The sequence below is a fragment of the Rhinoderma darwinii genome, chromosome 5 (genome assembly GCF_050947455.1).
Source record: "Rhinoderma darwinii isolate aRhiDar2 chromosome 5, aRhiDar2.hap1, whole genome shotgun sequence".
In the NCBI taxonomy this organism is placed as follows: domain Eukaryota; kingdom Metazoa; phylum Chordata; class Amphibia; order Anura; family Rhinodermatidae; genus Rhinoderma; species Rhinoderma darwinii.
The window spans coordinates 158,222,001-158,234,500 of record NC_134691.1 but is presented as its reverse complement, the minus strand read 5'-3'; the positions used below and the strand labels follow the sequence as shown (position 1 = coordinate 158,234,500).

Sequence of the window (12,500 nt, the reverse complement as noted above, 5' to 3'; positions counted from 1 at the left end):
TTATCATAATAATTTGGTGTCCCTTACTGCACACACACCAGAGGAGGACATCATTGCACAAGCGCTGGACTTTGTGTGGGGGGGGGAAGGCATGGAGCTGTCAATCAAAAGTAAGGAGGCGGGGTAAACTCTGAAAGACATGAGGAATAAAGATATGACTCTTTTCAAACGAAGATGTGACTCTTTTATGCTCATTTGCATACGGAGCGGGAACACTAAAAACTGAATATTAAAGCTACAGAGCCGACTAAGAAGACAATTATAGGTTATATAGAAATGATTTTTCACCCACTACCAACTGGTATTGCTGGTTTAATAGGTGAAATGCTGGTGACAGGTTCCCTTTAATTAAAAGTAAACCGAAAATGCAATGAATGGTCCAAAGTAAATCTTTATATAGCGCTAACGTATTCCGCAGTACTTTACAATTCAGAGGAAGCATGTACAGACAAAATCAGATATTACATAGTAACAAAACTAATAATCCATTCAAACAAGGGGAGGGAGGCCTTCTCGCAAGAGCTTACAATCTGAGGAAAAAGATGACACAACATATAAAAAGTGCTTGTTTTATCTAATGGTCCAGCCATCTTTTATAAACCTAGGGAAGTACACACACCTGTATGAGCCAGTCGCCATCCATTATCTGTGTATGCACAGATATGAAGTGCCTGAGGGTGCAAGGAGTGTTAGAGACACTGTTTAATAAAAGGGTCCGGTTCTGATGACTAATATAATGGATAGGGGGTGGTAAAGGAAAGGCATCAGATTAAGGAATGTGATAGGCCTGTCTAAAAAGATGTTTCTCTTGTTACATTGGGGACACAGACTGTGGGTATATGCTTTTGCCACTAGGAGGCTTGACACTAAGAAATGAAAGCGTGCCCCATGCTGCAGGATATGCCCTGCCCACGGACACTGAGCTATTCAGTTTTCGCAAGAGGTACAAGAGCGTCAGCGACTTGTCACTCACTAGCCTAAGGATCACCTCTCGCACTTCTCTTACCGGTGTCCCCTTAGGGGCGTTGACGCTGATCACTCATTTTGGAGATGAACGAGGGAAAACGCTCATCCGGATGGTGAGTGATAACACTTCTCCCAAGGGCCACCGCTTTTATACAGTTTACAACCTGCCCGCCGGTAGCTACAGTTTTTAGGGCTTTATAGCTCTTTATTGCTGCTGGGCGCCGTTTTCAACTGGCCTGCTGATGGTGGCACCATTTTTCTCTCCACTATGGCCGACGCCATAATTGCCAGCCTTGCGCCGGTATTGCCTTTTTTACTACATTGTACTGTACAAGCAGAGGGGCGGGCCTTTCTCTCGTCCAATGGTGCTCTGGCGCACTTTTTTCACTATCCCTTCATGGAGAATCCGCTTAGTCTCCTACACATGACTGTCAGCAGTCAATCGTGGCATTTTGGGAAAGGAGCCCATGTGTCCTCTCTGTCTCTCCTGCATTTGTACGGACGCTGCTGGGGACCCAGGACCTCCTGACCAGTGCTGCTGTATCTTTGCCTCAGGAGGGACATAAGACACCCTTAAACCGGGTATTACAGGCCCTTTTTCTTCTCCCCCTACAGGGACCCTAGCCTCAGTCCATGGGTTTACTTCCTCTAGGAGTGTTGTTCTCACCATGCTCAAAGCTAGGAAGCCTTTTTTTCAGCCCGCATTTACCATCGTATCTGGTGGGCCTACCTTTGTTGGTGTGACTTGCCTTTTTCTATATTCAGATTTTGTTTTTCTCTGCAGGGTGGCCTGAATCAAGGTTTGGCACGCTGCTCCCTAAAGCGGCAGGTGTCTCCACTTTCAATCTTTTTAGGTTGCCGGTTAGCATCTAAGACTCATATCAAGGCTTTTCTGCAATGGGTGGCTCATATCTCTATTTGGTTTTGGAGGTCTTACAGTCGGCTCTCTTTGAAGCCTTGTGAGACCTCTCCCTTCGTCTTCTGTCCTGGAAAGCTTTCTGGTCACAATGACCTCCATTTGAAGGGTCTCTGATTTGGCGGCTCACTCTTTGCGTTCTCCATTTCTGACTCTTCTTCAGGACAAGTTGGTGCTCCGCACAGAGAATTATTTTCTGCCTAAGGTTGTTTCGGCTCTTCACATGAATGGGGACATTGTTTTGCTGTTTATTTGTCCATCTCCCAGTCATCAGAGGTAGCGTTCCCTCCACAACCTGGATTTTCTTAGTCTTGTGGGCTTACCTTTCTGTCACTGCTTCCTTCCAGCTGTCGGAATCCTTGTTCATCTTCCCAGAGGGTCCCAGGAAGGGTTTTTCAGCCTTTAAGGCGTCCATCGCTTGCGGGATTCGAATGACTGTTCATGAGGCTTATCGGTTTCACGGTAAGGCCGTATTCACACGAGCGTTGCGCATCTCGGACGTGAAAAACTGTAGTTTTTCACGTCCAAGTTGCACCCGTGCGCTGCGTGACTCGTTATCACGCATCCCCCATTGACTAGAGTCTATTGAGTGATGCGTGACGCGCAGTAAAATAGGACATGTCCTATATTTCAACAGACCGTTCACACGCTCCGTTGAAACAACGGTCGTGTGAATGGCCCCATTGAAATACATGGGTCCGTGAGACGGCCATTTTAACGGCCGTCACACGGACGAGATTCACGTTTGTGTGAATAAGCCCTTAGGCTCTCCTTTTTTCGGGTCACGGCCCACTCTACTAGAGCTGTTGGAGCTTCCTGGGCTGTGCGCCATCAGGCCTCTGCCCTTCAGATATGAAAGGCAGCCAAGTGGTCGTTTTTGCACTCTTTCGTCTTGTTCTATCAGCTGCATAGGTGACCGTGTCCTGTTTCCGCCCCTGGCGATTGCTTTGACATCCCACGGTCTATGTCCCCCAATGTAACGAATGAGAAAACAGGATTTTGTTGAGCACTCGCCGTATAATACTTTTCTCGTCCAGTTCATTGGGGGACACCGCTCCCACACACAGTGTTTTTTTTCAAGGTTTTTTGTTCATGGTTTTCGGTTTGAGGACTTCTCCTCATGGGTTTGTATCTACTTCTCCTCCTGCTTGCGGACAGACTGAATAGCTTTGTCTGTGGGCAGGTTATATCCTGTAGGTGGGCCACTTTTTTTTTTTTTATTTCCTAGTGTCAAGCCTGCTAGTGGCAACAGCATATATCCTTGTTCTGTGTCCCCCAATGAACTGGACAAGAAAAGGGTTTTACGGGGAGTACACAAAACAATCACGTTTTCTTCCTTACCCCAGAAGGGCAGGATAATATTTCTATCAATTTAACTTCATTCACCTGCCTCATTAATTAAACTTGTCAATATTTTTAATCAAAAGATAAATATCTAAACCTGTAAAGAACACTTTGCTATATTGATAAGTGGACTACTATATAAAGATGTCATCAATAGCACACAACTTAATTAGAAGCAGAAAAAAACATTATGGATAAAACATGGTGTCAGCCCGTGGAGGAAAACCGCAATATAGACCAGTGTATGAGAGGAAATATACGATGAAGCAGTATACATGTTTAAAGCATGAAGACCATGCACCATGGCGTCATCCTGTGGAGAAACCTTATCATGGGTGTGTACCTTCATTTAAGCCACCTTATTTAACTTTTTAAGTGCATGGTCTTCGCACCAGCTTCATGTCCATGCTTTAAACATGACTTCATTGTATATTTCCTCTTATACACTTGTTTATATTACTGTTTTCCTCCACGGGCTGACGCCATTTCTCCTCATCGTATGACTCATATTTTTTTTTTATCCGTTTATTATATTATCATGTTAATAAAGTTTTTTCTACTGCTCTAAATAAGGTGTGTGCTATTGCTGACTTCTTTATATAGGTTGTCTACATGCTTAGTCAGTGCAGCGGTTTACTTGGTGACACATGACGCCTTCGCCCTGATAGTAGGTGTGCACTTGGTTCTTACATTGGTAAGGCGGTTTCCTGCTTTTGTACATTTTGGTTGTGTATATTGATACGTGAGTAAGTAGTCGTGTAGGGATTGTGGCCATTTTCGCACCTTGACCATTTTCTATGGTTGTTAGTAGCTACCTACTCGATCCCATGTATTTAATTTTATATCCACTGGAGTCCGAGAGATGAGGATACATTAAAACCTTACAAATGTCTGTCTGAATTTTTTTTATTTTTCTCTTCTATAAAGGGTAAGTTTAGACCCCTTTCGCACTGTGTTTATCGTCTTCGTTTTTACATATACGCCGGGAAAAGCTCCCGACGTAAACGTTAAACAGGCTGTCGGCTTCCTTCAGTGTCACTCATATACTATTATGGGATACGTTGAACTTATACATCATGAGCTTTTAAATATGCTATTATGGCCTTTGTTTAACGGATAAGTCATGAAAAGTTATTGAAAAGCTCATGGCGTAAACATTAAACGTATGCCATACAAGCTCATAGGCTCCCATGTTAAGAAAAGAAACAAGCGTATGCTGCGTGGTATATGCGTTTTTTAGGAATGCCTCTGGGTAGAATAGCATAATCGACTTCGCAATTTATAAAGCAAAAAAAAAAAAAAAAGTATACTTCCGGATAGAGGCCAAAAGTACCCTAATTAGACCTCCGTTGGTATAATGGGAGCCTATGGGTACGTTTGGTATACTTATGAGTAGGTTGGAAAATGCATGAAAGGGCCCTAGCTTGAATTTATTGAAGTTCACTTATGGAATAAACAATAGAGGAAGTGTATGTGTGTATATACATATATATATATATATATATATATATATATATATATATATATATATATTCAGTATAACCGGATTTGGGAAGGAAGAGATCTAATTTGATGCCTGGGTTTGATCGGACTTTTTTTTTTAATAGCTAGTGTTCTCTTTGTGTGACTCTAGAAATACCTAAGGGACGATAGCAATATGTCTGTTAACTCTGAGCCAAGCAGTCCCCAGAGTAGTGCACGAAGTCGGTCTCCTTCACCAGATGACATTCTGGAGCGGGTTGCAGCAGATGTGAAGGAATATGAAAGAGAGAACTTGGATAACTTTGAGGCTTCTATAAAAGCGAAACACAACCTAATGACTGAGCAGAATAATGGTACGTAGAACTCAACTGACGAATAGAAAGCATGCAAATACAATGTTCTTGATGCATGGAACTTTTAACTTAAAGGCTATGCACATCGTTTGAAAACATTTATCTATTTATTTATTTAATAAAAATGTGTATCAGTGTGATTGGTGCAACTTTGTAATTACATTTTATTAAAAATTATTTAACTTTTTTGAGATACAGCGGCTTTCTATCCTGTATGCAGAGCAGCTGTATCTTGCACTGAGACCTGTATCCGTCAGGTCAGTGGCACTGACTGGTTCAGTGAAAGCGGAGACACACAGGATCCACTGGTTATCGATCATATCGAAGTTATGAACTTAGATGTGATAGATAACTGCTCGACCCTGCATGTCCGAGATACGCAGGAACCGTTGTCACTAAACCAGTCTGCCACTGACACAGGTTCCAGCGCACAATACAGCTGCTCTGCATATAGAATACAAAGCAGCTGTATCTAAAGTTTCACCAATCTCACTGATGCACTTTTATTAAATAAAATAAAAAACTTTTTCAAAGGTGCACATAGCCTTTAGTTTGATCAAAACCCCTGTTTTGTGTTTAACAGGTGCTGCACAGAAAAAAATATCTGCTCCCGACATGTTTACAGAATCGGATGACATGTTTGCAGCATATTTTGATGTAAGTGTTTTATAGTTTACCTTTTTTATGTATATTATTTTTATGTTTGATTTTAGTTTTGTCGACTTAAGGCTGGTTTGTATATCAAGCACATAATTTTACTCCTCTGCGCTGCTTTTATAAACCTACTTATTAGGTGCTCTGTTTAGATTTAAAAACCTACTCCATTTTCTATCAGGGCCTAAAATTATTATTTTTATTTTTTTTTAATTGCCGTTTGTGTTGTATTTCAGAGTGCTCGTTTTAGAGCTGCTGGTATCGGAAAAGACTTCAAGGAAAATCCCAACTTGAGAGATAACTGGACAGATGCTGAAGGCTATTACCGTACGTTTAGCAAGTTTTTGCTTAGAGGATCGTTTACATTTAGGATCTTGTGTAGTAACCAGCAACTGTTGCTATTATTGGTCTTTGAAATGTCAAATTGATGTATGTTTTTTAAAACAATTTTTATCCCAACCTACAGTTCAGTGTAAACAGGCATACAAATAATGTTTTGTTTGCTTCTTTATATAAACCCTCTACTGGAAATATGCTTTCAATAGGTTCAACAATCTCCAAAAGGTCCATCCATTTAACCTTATAAACCAGACTATTATATTGTATGTGGATGGACGGCTACTACATACAAAGTGCAAAACAGGACTCTGGCTTGTACTCTTTATTATATACAGTTCTGGATAAAAAGAAAAAATTTTGTTAAAAGTATTTCAGAGATTGAATTTGACGTAGTAAGATCCTCAGGGTACAATGATACATATATTTAGCAACTTTTTGCATTGTCATGTATTTTAATACCCGCTTTGAATCGAAGTTTTCTACTTTTCAACTATTTCAGGTGTTAACATAGGTGAAATTTTGGATAAACGGTATAATGTCTATGGGTATACAGGCCAAGGTGTATTCAGTAATGTTGTGCGTGCGCGAGATACGGCAAGAGCATATCAAGAAGTTGCAGTCAAAATCATTAGAAACAATGAATTAATGTAAGTATTTTTAACTCGCAATGCATTTCATTTTTGCAAAATCACCAACTCAGTGTTTGTACTTTCTGGCTTTCTTTACAACGGCATTGTCTATTTACTTTTCTGCTCTTTTAGAGGCTTAGTAGTTCATCTTTACGGAACATTTTATGTTGCACATTTTATTCACCTGAGAGTTTTCATGATTCTAGAACAGCATTTGTATATCTGATACACCGTAAAAAATATCAGTGTATTCCGATATGTTGTTCTTTTGATGTTAAACACGTTCTATTTTTAGGCAAAAAACTGGCTTAAAAGAATTGGAGTTTCTGAAGAAGCTAAATGATGCTGACCCAGATGACAAATTTCATTGCTTGCGCTTGTTCCGTCACTTTTACCATAAACAGCACTTGTGCCTAGTGTTTGAACCATTAAGGTAACGTCGTCTTTTCAGAAATAATATATTTGGCCTTTTGTATGAATTTTACGGTTTAATATGAATGTTTTATAAGTAATTGCTCTTTTTTTTCCTTTTTGTTCAGTATGAACCTGAGAGAAGTTTTGAAGAAATATGGTAAAGATGTAGGCTTGCATATCAAAGCCGTCAGGTCCTACAGTCAGCAGCTCTTTTTGGCTTTAAAACTTCTGAAAAGGTGCAACATTCTTCATGCTGATATTAAACCTGATAACATACTGGTAAGCATGTGAGGGTTTATTGTGAATACTTGGGTTATACAAAGTACTTGCCAAGTGAAAAACCCCTTAAAACATTCAGGTTTTCTCGTTTGTATCATTGGTGGACACCGCACTACTGGTATAGGCCCTCGTCACTAGGTGGTTGATACTACGTAGGAAAATTCTTGACTCCGCTTAGGCAGGCCATACACTTCCCACACACACTGGCTAAATTACTAGGCTAAATTGGTTTTAGCCTAGTGCCCGTAGGAGGCAGACATGACCTGATACTCAGGTCTGCTGCTATTTTTAACTTTAGTTAAATTTTTCTCTATTCTCCTTAGCTGCAGGTGGGTTGTCAGCCTAGTCAACCCTCTGGGGTGTCGGGAAAGTAGGCAGTTCTCTGCACGGGAAATTCCCTCACCACCGGTCACCCAACCTCATTTCTCTGCTTCCACAGGCGGAGTGCCAGTAACCCTACTATACGTGCAAGGTTACTGAAGAGGTGACCCTGCACACACCTAAAGACTAAGAAGGTTGAGTATGAAAATATCACCATAATCCCATGCAACCCCCACCCCCTGATATTTCCCTACCCCTGGTACTTATAGGAGGCGTTCCTATGCGCGGAGGACCCTACCTATCTAAGGGGATATATCTTAATTGGGATACTATAGTCCCCATGTGGAAGGGAAGGGGGGCAATAAGGAATAACACTACACCTATAGACCTTCACTGCTTCTCGGATCAATTTTTTTTCTAATAGCACAATGGTGTTTTTAGCGGTCTTAGGGGAGCACTTACTCAACGGTGAAGAAATGAGCTCCATTCTGCAACCTCTATGCTCGACCTGTTAGAGGTCTATTACTCCAATCCCTGGCTTGCAACAACGCAATGCCTCAATCTCCGCTGCGCAGGCCATGCCCCATTACTTTCACATGATTCCTGCGGAACCCTCAATCGGACTCTGGGTGATGGTGCCAATTCAAACACTGATCTCATCTTCTGCTACAGGAGCTTTACTTCTTGCTGTCTTGTTTTCTTGAGTCATCTTCAGCCTTTCTAGTTTCCTGCCAGGGGTCATAGCACCAGGGGTCTGGTAGGCTTCTAGGCGGTCATTTATTTGTTTGAGGTACATTTTCCCCAGGGACACCCTCTGATACTGTCTGTTTTATTTTTTCCCCTCTCCCTTGTGACATGCTTTATCTCGGGAGATTTCCATCAGCCGGCACAGGGGTCCGTTTCAGGAGGGCTTGGTTTCTAAATGGTCGGTTTCGCCTTCTGTAGATACGCATATCTCACGACTGTCTAAGAGCACCACCATTCTGCTGTAAGACGTGGCATCATTTAGTGACCCTCTTGATAAGAAGTTGGACTCCCAGGCCAGGTATACGTTCGCACTTGCAGGTACTGCTCTGCGCCAAGCCTTTTATTCCACCTGGTTGAGTAAGGCGTGCTGTGTTTGGAGTAAACAGCTGCACTCTGGTATCTAGAGGGTGTGCCGCAGCAACATATGGCTGACCTCGCATCTTAGGTTATTCAAGCTTCAAAGTTCCTGTTCAAGGCTTCCCTTCAATCAGCCTGCTTCGGTCGGCTTATTTAATTGCCATTCGGCGTCCTGTTTGGCTAAAGTTTTGAATGCCCGACCTGTCTTTCAAAAATGCCCTCATTGCACTTTTTGTTGGTGACAGACTTTTTGGAAAACGTCTGTGTGAGATTTTTTTCTGAGGCTACTGGCGGCAAAAGTGTTTGATACCCTTCGTTCTCAGATGTTTTTGTCCTTTCCTGACTCTTCCTCCTAGAGATCATTTACTTCAGAGACCATACAAGAGGACTTGCTGTCCCACCGAGCCCTGATACATGACTCGCTCATGTGAACCATGCCTTGGTTTGGGAGGTAGTGTCACAAGATAGAGTTCTCGACCTTTCCCCAAAAAGGTTCTTTCTGTCAACTCGTGCACCAGATCACACAACTGTTTTTCCCCAGGCTGTTCGTTCATTGCTCCTATAGAAGGTCAACGTCCCAGTTCGTTATGCAGTATGTTTTCAGAGGTTCATCTCATCTCTTCACAGTACAAAAAAAGGACGGGTCAGTCAGTCCAATCCGGATTCTGAAGATGTTGAACTGCTTCATTCACGTTCGGAGGTTTCCCATGGAATATCTGTGGGCGTATCACTGCTGGTTGCCTATCTGAACCAGAGGGCCATGTACAAGTGCTGTCAGCGGTCCCGATACCAGAAGTGGACAACTGGGCCACGGTCCTCCTAAGTGCCCTGCTCGCTCCATGATACCATTCTCCCACTTGTATTTTATTTCCTCCCCTTCTACTTTTGCCGACAGTGCTCAAGAGAAGGCTTTCCTGCAATCCTAATGGCACCAGATTGGCGTTGGATTCTTCTGGTGTAAAGAGCATAGTTTCCATCTGATGGTGCGTTCCACACCTAGGATTTTAGCCTTCCTAAAGTGAGGCCTTGATATGGGACTTTGATTTGTCTTTCCCCTTAGGATCAGGTTTTTGCGCCATCCATACTTGTTTTTTTTTTTGGTGAGCTCTCAAGTGAAGATTATCCTGTAAGGGATGGCTTATGTGGTCCCTCCATTCTGGCATCTTACTGAGACTTGGGATCTCAATATATTCGTGGGGCTCTTCAAGCTGCTCCTTTCAAATTCTTGAGGGACATTTCACTTCGACTACTATCCTGGAAGGTTTTTTTTTGTTTTTTTAAACTCTTTTTTTTTTATTAAGAACTGTTGCAGTAGCAAGTATAAAATCAGTTCCTTTCCTGGAAGGTTGGTGTGCTTCTGGCCATCACTTTCATTAGACTGGTCTCGGAACTGCCTGCCATGTCCTGCAATTCACCCTTTTTGGTCATTCATAGGGATAAGGTGGTTTTCCAGCTGGTCCCATCCTTTCTCCCTATCGTTTTCGCTTCCGCCCCTCCCGAACTCATCTGAGGGAATCGGGATTGCCTTGCCTTGGTGTGAGAGCCGTTGTCATCTATTTGCGGCAGTCATTTTGGCACTCCAAATCTTTTTTTGGCGTTGCTGAAGGGCCACTCAAGGGAATAGCAGCGTGCGCGTTGTATCTTGTCTGTGATTTCAGCAGCATTCGTCCCAGGGTAAGGTTCTTCTCCTTGCGTTGTAATAGGTGAAAACCACAGATTTTGCAACAGATTCGTTGTGGTCAAAAACGTGGTGTAAAAAGATCCCACGTTGGAGTCCTGCCTTACACAGATGATCCACTGATTCAAATTGGTGCCGCTCGACTGACTTATCTTTCGCCGGACTCTTCTTTCTCTCCCCCCCCCCCCCCTCCCTTCCACTGGAGGTGTGGTTCGGTGCCTCCTCTCCCACTACAGGCGGTCTTGTTGGAGAGGGAACTCTCAGATTCGGTAGACAAAGGGGTCTACCTACCTCCCCACTTCTGTCGAGGTGCTTATTAAGACTGTCTGTGACACCTTGCAGGTCACTGATTTCATGCCCTCCTTCCCCTGAATCTATTTCCTTCCTTCAACCTCAACGGTCCCAGATGGTTTTTCCAGCTCATTCTGAACTTGAAGGTATAGTTTTCAAGGGTTTTCAAGTTTTTTTTCACTCCTGCTGGACGTCATCCATCCTTTTCAGTAAGGGGCCTTTTTTAAATGGAATAAGTTTCCGGTGGTAGATCCTCCTGTTTCAAAGTAGTAACGTTAGCCAATAGCGGACTCCACTTTCTTCCATTAACCTCTGGATCGCCGTGTGGAATACTTTGCCAAGTCCGCCTTCGTGACCTCTGGCTACGCTTTTAGCCGTACTTTTACCTCCGTTTGGTTCAGCAAAGCTGTCGCTGAATAGATGCACTAACTCCGTCATGGCCTGCTCTACGGTACTGCTTCGGAGGAATTGGTGGATCTGTCCCATCTTTTCTCGAATGCGTCCATTTATCTATGCAAAGCTTCTCTTGACACTGCCCGACTGGTAGTTTGGGCTTCGGCTTCTACCATTTCTATCCGCCGGACGACCTGGCTAAAAGCTTGGCCTGCAGATACTGCTTCTGCACTTCTGTCTCCAAGGCCAGATTGGACCAAATCATCTCAGAGGCTACTGGTGGCAGGAGCACCCACCTCCCCCAGAACAGGGTCAAGCGGACCACCCCTATCGAGAAGGCAGGTGTTTATTTTCGATTATTTCGTGGTTGCACCAACACGGTCTTCCAGACCATCGTCTCATTAGGACCAGAAGGAAAAACCCTCCTTTAAGGCGCACTCCTCCTGGCGACCCTCACCTCAGTCCGCCAAGGCTGGAGCCTGTAAATCCACTTCTGCCTAAAGATGTAGGATTCTGCACTTCAAGGACGTCTGGCTCTCTCACGTTTTGGATGCCATGGTTTCGGAAGTGGTAACCTCTGGATACAAAATCGCCGTTTCCGATCTTCCTCCAGAGCGTTCTTCAGTGCGCTGTTTCTCAGTCCCCCTCCATTTTTCACGCAATCAAGACTCTGCTGATTCAAGGGGGTCATCATTTAGGTGCGCCGTCCAAAATGTTTTGGGCATCCTACTCTAACCTCTGTTGTACCGAAAAAGGACCCTTCGGCCCGTCTTGGACCTAAAGTATCAACGCTCATGTCCGGGTCTGCCATTTCCACATAAAATTCCTTTGATCTGTCGTTTCCATGGAGGAGGGGGAGCGTCTTTCCTCAGTGGAGATCAAAGATGCTTATTTGCACGTACCGATTTGCCAGACTCACTGGCGCTTCCTGCGCTTTGCAGTTCTGTCCCATCATTACTAATATGTGGCACTTCCTTTCGGCCTGACTACAGCTCAGAGAGTCTTCACAAAGATCCTTCTGGTCGTGATGGCGCTCCTTCGGACCAGGGGGCTGTTGGTTACGCCGTTCCTGGTTGACCTTTTGATAGTCTCCCTCTAGGGAGGACAACGTGACTATGCTCTTGATCACTGTGGACTCTTCGTGCCGATTCGGTTGGATTTTCAACTGCTCCAAATATTGTCTGTTTTTCTTTCCCAGCAGATCGTGTTCCTTGGAGTAGCTTTTGACACGGTCTGCGAGAGTGTTCCTTTCTCCAGAACAACTGTTTGTTCTTCAGGACAGGATTTGCTTGTATCGGATAGCGGGCTCCGACCTTACTCTGCTTCTGCATGAGAGA

At 43.6% G+C, this 12,500-nt stretch overlaps 1 protein-coding gene across 13 annotated transcripts in view; it reads left to right on the top strand.

Moving 5' to 3' along the window:
- The window catches only part of PRP4K (pre-mRNA processing factor kinase PRP4K), an 86,235-nt gene that overhangs the window by 50,252 nt on the left and 23,483 nt on the right, over positions 1–12,500 (top strand). For all 13 annotated transcript variants that reach the window (XR_012847691.1, XR_012847683.1, XR_012847689.1 and 10 more), the window contains 6 exons: positions 4,860–5,061; positions 5,645–5,718; positions 5,952–6,042; positions 6,554–6,701; positions 6,979–7,116; positions 7,223–7,376. Coding sequence is in view for 1 of the 13 variants with exons in the window: in XM_075826677.1 (XP_075682792.1) it covers positions 4,860–5,061; positions 5,645–5,718; positions 5,952–6,042; positions 6,554–6,701; positions 6,979–7,116; positions 7,223–7,376 (807 nt within the window). In the remaining 12 variants the exon portion in view is untranslated. The remainder of the gene's footprint in view (positions 1–4,859; positions 5,062–5,644; positions 5,719–5,951; positions 6,043–6,553; positions 6,702–6,978; positions 7,117–7,222; positions 7,377–12,500) is intronic.